This window comes from Pteropus vampyrus, unplaced genomic scaffold (genome assembly GCF_000151845.1).
Source record: "Pteropus vampyrus isolate Shadow unplaced genomic scaffold, Pvam_2.0 Scaffold48, whole genome shotgun sequence".
NCBI lineage: Eukaryota > Metazoa > Chordata > Mammalia > Chiroptera > Pteropodidae > Pteropus > Pteropus vampyrus.
In genome coordinates this window covers 423,488-429,844 of record NW_011888829.1, presented here as the reverse complement: position 1 = coordinate 429,844, position 6,357 = coordinate 423,488, and the positions used below count along the sequence as shown (strand labels likewise).

The window sequence follows — 6,357 nt, the reverse complement described above, 5'->3', positions numbered from 1 at the left end:
GACTCTTAACCTGCTGTTTCCTTTGCCTAGATTTGCCTTCCTATTTCGCCTGACAATTTTTATTTCTCCCCTAGGTCTCGACTTTAGTGTCACTGCCTGTAAAAAGCCCCTTCTAATTCGCTTGAGACTAGGTTAGCTACTCCTGTTACGTGCCCCTTTTATGGAGCAGCTAAAAGTCAAATCACATGATGGTTGCCCGTTGAATTATCTTTCTTCCCTTCCAAACTATAAACTGTATGAAGATGGGGGATGTTGGGCTTATTTACCTGTACATCCCGAACACCCAGCACAGTGCCTGGCATATTATTTATCAAGAGGAGAGAGAGTAGCGAGAATCCAGGTAGAGGTGTCCAGGAGACAGATGGAAATACACGTCTATTACTATACTACCAATATTTACCAAAAGTTGTTCTTTTCTACTTGATCCTAAGCTTCTCCAGGGCAGGACCAACTCTTGTTCACTGTACTGTACCTGGCACTTTGTGTTAAATGAATTTGTTTCAACAACTACTTTGGGCAGTTTTATTGTACCTGAACTTATAAAAATATGAGTGTAAATCTAAAAGGTTGTATTAAGCGAGACCAGGAAGTAATGTGATTAATAAATACTATACAGTATACATCGAAATGATTATTGCCCATTCAGTATTATCTAATGTTAAGAAGAAAAAGCATTAAATCATTGGATTTGAGTCAGGTTGGCATGAGTTTGAATCTCAGCTCTACCACTTAGCATTGTGATCTTGGGCAAGTCATGTTCCTTCTCTGAGCCTCAACTTCCTCATCTGTAAAATGAGAATATGACGCCTGCCTTGTCAGGTTGCTACAAAGATTCAAGGTTTATGAAAGCAGCTGCCATACGACCTGGTACATGGTAGTCACTCTACGAAATTTAAGTTATTTTCTCTTGTATTCCAACAATGCTGCCATTACTGAAACATTTTTAGAATCTCTTTTGAAATAGTTTGCAGAGCTTGCCATAGACCATCAGAATATCTCAATGGGAGAAATCTTTTTTCTTTAAGAATACGTTTACTTTTTAGAAACAGCTTGATTTCGGAGAGCAAGACCAAGATGATTAATACCATTTTTTGATATTAAAAAAATTAGGTATGATTATAATGAGATTCCCTTTTGTAGTAGCTAAATGATAACATTCTGGCTTTTTCACAGGTGTCACTAACAACATATTCCGTTTGGCACATTAAAATTCAGGAAATTAACGATCAAAAAACGTTTGATTTTGAATAGCACTCAGATAAAATCAAGCAATGCTAGTAAGCTCAGGAGAGCTGTCTTTAATAATATTCTTAATCACAAGTTAACCATCAAAATTTCTAGCAAAAAAGATTTTAGGAAAAAACGGCCCAACGTGCTATCCCTTATCCTTGGACACACTTGGGGCTGTTCCCTTCTCAGCCAGGCCTGCAGGCATCGATGCGGCTGAAACGCAGAGGAGGTGCAGAGGGGCCTGGCACCTTCAGGGGCCTGTCCCTAGTAGAAGGGGAGGAGGTGGCTAGGGAATGGACAGGGACAAAGAGACAGGGACACAGCATTTATAGAAGCATAGAGGACTTGTACAGAATCATGCTCAGAATGTGTTTGTAGGACGAGACTGGAGGCAGAGCTTCATCCCTCTACTAGAAAAAAACATCGAAGCGGGTGGTCGGAGGAGCACAGTCATGCAGGGCTGGAAGCGGCACCCCCAGGCTCCTGTGGAAGCTGGGAATCCCAGGCCAGGGGGCTCCGATGACAGTGCTCAGGTCACTATAAGTAACCTCGTTTTCTTCTGTGATCCAGCGGTTACCGAGTGTTCATTGTTTCGCCCTGTCCTTGTAGAGAAGGTCACAAATATGCTGTATCAAGTCAGCTATAAAAGGGTTGTTGATATGTTATTTTTAAATATTTTACTGGTTTGCACCCTGAATTTACCTCATCTCGCTTTGTGTGTGCGTGTGTGCGCGCGCTGATGTCGGAATGATTCCCTGAGAGCAACGATGGAGAAGGATGAGGAAAGAAGAGCGAACTATGAGTATTTGTGAATCTTGAGTGGGGTGGGGAGAGCGGCTCGTACAGCTGGCTCCCTCTTGGCGCAGGGTGGTGGAGCAGTGGCCCTCAAGCAAGTGGGCACTGACCTGGCGGTAAAGGTGCCCTGTGAGCTAGACTTCACGAGGGCCTGGTGCCATGGAACCTTGGTTCCAGGACAGCGTGCCCTTTTGAGGTGCCGGTGCCATTATGGTTTTAGTGGGACGTAGTTCTTGGGTTTAAGGTGGGCAGCTCTGCTGCTTCCCCTTGGACGCTGTTTCCTTGTCGAATTTGCCCTCTGAAATCTAGGGGTTCTGCAACCTGGCTACGGAGAAAACCATCGAGCAGCCTCTGACTGCGACTGTGGCACAAAGCAAACGGTTTCTTCTTTTCATTTTTTTTTTTTAGTTCAGCCGTAAATATCAAAATTAGATGTGAATTACTGTAAACATGCAAAATTCAAGGTCTTTGATGTTATGAAAAAGGGCCAGAAAGAGAATGTAAGTGAAATAACCCTTCTCTCCTTTTAATTCTTTATGAATTGTTTATTGATCACCCTTTCTGGGTGCCAGTTTCTTCGACCTGATTACAACAGCGATCTTAGCAACATGCATTAAAAATGTCTCTTATAGGAAGACTCAGGAGCCCTGGGCAGTCAGCCATTTCAAGTGCTCTCGTGATATAAATGACAAACACAGTTCAGAGACTTTTATGTTAAAAAGGTGAACATATTCTGATAGAATGTTTTCATTTTTGCTAGCCAGAGTTTTGCCTCATGCCAGAATTTTCCATTTATGATACAGTTGAGCGACAGTGATATAAATATAAAGAAAGATATAGATGAGACAGAAACAACTAAACATCAAATTTATTTCTGTCAAACGACCTGAATAATTTCCACTGGATAAGAAAAATGTAGAATAGGTGCATTAATTTTCTATCACTGTTCTAACAAATCATCACAAATTTTGTGATTTAATACAACACCTATTTATTATCTTACAGTTCCGTGGGTTAGAAGGTCTCACTGGGGTAAAATCCAGGTGTCATCCAGGACTGCTTTCCTTCTGGAGGCTCTGGGGGAGGACCTGCTCTGAGCCTTTCCAGCTTCTAGAAGGTCCCCACATCCCTGACTCCCATCTTCAAAGCCAGCAAGGTCGCGTCTCTGACCATTCTCCCATTCTCCCCTAATCAGACTTGCTGCTGAGCAAGCCATGACATTTCTCCCTTTTAAGGACCCTTGGGATTAGATCAGGCCCCTTGGGATTAGATCAGGCCCACCTGCATAATCCAGAATAACCTTATCGCTAGACCTTAAACTTAATCACCTCTGTAAAATCCCTTTTGCCATATAAAGTAACAGACTTTCAGGTCCTGGGGATTAGGGTGTGGACATTTTAGGTGGCATTATTCTGCCTGCCATACTATGGAAACACTTAACACAGGATTTCGTTCAGAGAAAGTATTTTTTCAAATGCGCCCATGATTTGTTACAGGTCTTTAAGAAACTTTCATTTGGGTATTTTACAAGGAAGAGTTGTACATATTTAAAAAAACAAAAAACAAAGAACAAATTTTACTTGTTTGGATTTTAACCTACTTATTCCAGCTAATGTTCACTCTCTTTTGTTTGTTTCTATAGTGATAACCTGCTAAGGAGAGCAGCCTGTCAGGAAGCCCAGGTAATGCCATTCACCGCGCACCACTGGAAACCGCCTTATCTCGATGGTGCAGGAGGCTCGGGCGGTTCCGGGGCACCGCGCAGAGCCTGGCATCAGTGTGGTTCGGCTATTTTCTCCCACTATCGGGACGAATCGGGCAGAGAGCCAACTCTGGATGGAAGCAGAGGAAGTTAACCATCTGGTGAAGAGCCGTTCCAACGCCCACCTCTTTAGACTCATTTACTTCAGGATTAGTCCTAAGAACACATTGGTTGGTGCTCTGGGATTTTGTTCGTGTCTGCACTTGTCCTTGAGATGGGGCTAAACTGAGTCATCCCTGGTCCAAGTAACCCCCAAGGATATCAGTTCAGAGCAGGTGTTACCTCTCACAGTCAAATCTTCTTAAAACTGTTGACTCGTATTTTTAGAGCCTGTTTCTGTAGCCCAGCTGAGCCATAAATACCATGCGCATCGTTGCCCCAGCCCCACAATTTCGCGCTTAAATATTCGTGTGTCTGGCTCTACTAGTTTCATTAGAACTGTAAATCCTTTCAAGTTTAAGACCACATTTTTGTTCTTTCCTGCCCTCCACATTTGTACATTATACCTTGCAGGTGAATTTCCATGACTGAGTTGCCTTTTTGTTACATGTCATTTAAGTTTATGATGTCGGGAATACCAGAAAAGAAACAGGAAGTCAAAAGTGACAAACATACGATACGTTTAGTAGGAGACATGGGTGACACACCTCCTGTTTGTTCCTGAAATGTTCTCATGGATGACAATGACCATAGATACTATTAATAAATTCCTCTCTTTAGTGATTATCTAACTTCTAAATCTGTGTTTTCAGAATCTGATTACTTTTCCGTTTTATCTCAGATGGTTCTAAGTTGAGGAAATCAATTCGAATAAACTTCGTATTAAATTTAAGGTGATCGCCACCCCAAGCTAATTTTCTCTTAGCAGCTGGAAAACCCTCTTAGGAGGAAACCCTTTCTTTCTCCCTCTGAGGAAGAGTGGTCATAGGGTGCTGCCTTCCCAAGGTGGGTGTCTCCTCTGTTCTGAATTCCCTCTCCTCTTACTTTTTCAGAAACTGTGTCCCCCAGTTATTCCCTCCCCCTCAGATGTTTGCCTCTTCCCGCTGTTCTAATTCTCCGCTTCCTAACACGAATTTGGCTGCTTCTGTGTGACAAAAGGAAGTCAGTTCACCTTATAGCCTCCTCTCGCTGCTTTTCCTGTTTATGTCCTTCCTTTAATTACGATCTTGAGCGCATATAATGTTTCTTAATCTCATGTAAACTCAACTCACTGTGGTCTTACATAAACTCCTTAACCCGCTGCAAACCTGAGACTTGAGTTGCAGCTAAGGAAAAATTCTAGAGACTAGAAACGAGGACAAGGAGGAATCATCTGGAACTGCAGGTTGGAATTTGGTAGGCATGAGAACCTAGTTAATTATATAATCTCTGGCCACATTTCAGAAATAGTATGGCTAGCTAGAACAGGAACAAATTACAATATTTGCAGATTTGGCAGCAAAATGTTAAGGTCTAATTTAGCAAGAGTGAAAACAGAGTAGAAATTATAATGTACCAGAATTATTTTTTATAAACAGTATGTCTTTCTGAAGTATTCAGAAAAAGTTTATTTTTTAAAGCAAAAAATAGCAATGGTAAGAAAACCAGGGAGGCGGTGGATTTTGTTAGCTAGTCAGTAAAATTGGCATAACTCGTTTTTCCCGTCGTTGCTTTGTACTTTGTACTCGAATTCTGTCGTCTTGGCTCAGACCTGCTCCCCACCATCTAAGACTCAAAATCTCGCCCTTTTCGGTGCTTTCTTACTCTCATTGTTTTTGTCGCTCTTCTTCAATCCAGATGTCATAGCACGAGCCCCGTTTGTCCCTATTCTGACTCCTCACACCTTGTCTTCTGTACTTAGTTCTGCTTCATCCTGTCTACTCTTTAGAGCCTATGGAGTAGATGTTTTGGAGTTAGATGTTAAATTCCAGACTCGTAATTTATTAACAATGAGACTGACTTGTCTTTCTGAATCTTGGTTTTCTAATCTATTAAAATAAGGATATTTAATACTTACTAGGTTTCTGAGAACTAAGAATAATGTATGTGAAAATGGCAAATACTAGATCTTTAGCAAATATTACATTTTTTTTCCTGTGCCAGTTGATGCCGTTTAATTATCATACAACGTAGCAAAGAAGAGGAGGCAAATAGAATATTTGGTTTATGTATATATAAAGATATGAAGATAAATTGGTATCACAAAGATTCTTCATGAATGAGCTTTAGTAATACGTTGAAGTAGAAAAAGATTATACTCTGAAAACTAAAGACGAATGGATTAAACTTCTCTTTTGACAGACTATGGTCTTACGCGTTGTGTGTTTGTAATAAACGTAGCCATATCTTATGGAGAAAAGTTACCTCTAGTAGGTGAAGCAGAGTTTTTTATTACAATACAAAATTCAGCTGATTAAATGTACACTTTCATGTTGTCGTTTATGGTGTTTTTGTTAATATGAAATCACGAAAGAACGTTTTTTGTTTTTCTCCCCGAGTAGATACTGTATCTGTTGGAAGTAAATTCTTTTGGAATGAAGGAATATATGTGATCACTAACTGAATAAAAGGACATTTAGTTAAAACGTTTC

The 6,357-nt window shown here is 40.8% G+C and overlaps 1 protein-coding gene across 1 annotated transcript in view; it reads left to right on the top strand.

The window, feature by feature from the left end:
• The window catches only part of AGK (acylglycerol kinase), an 84,363-nt gene that overhangs the window by 28,079 nt on the left and 49,927 nt on the right, over window positions 1-6,357 (top strand). The window contains exons 4-5 of the mRNA XM_011359553.2: window positions 3,668-3,876; window positions 5,564-5,701. Of these exons, the coding sequence (XP_011357855.1) occupies window positions 3,668-3,876; window positions 5,564-5,701 (347 nt within the window). The remainder of the gene's footprint in view (window positions 1-3,667; window positions 3,877-5,563; window positions 5,702-6,357) is intronic.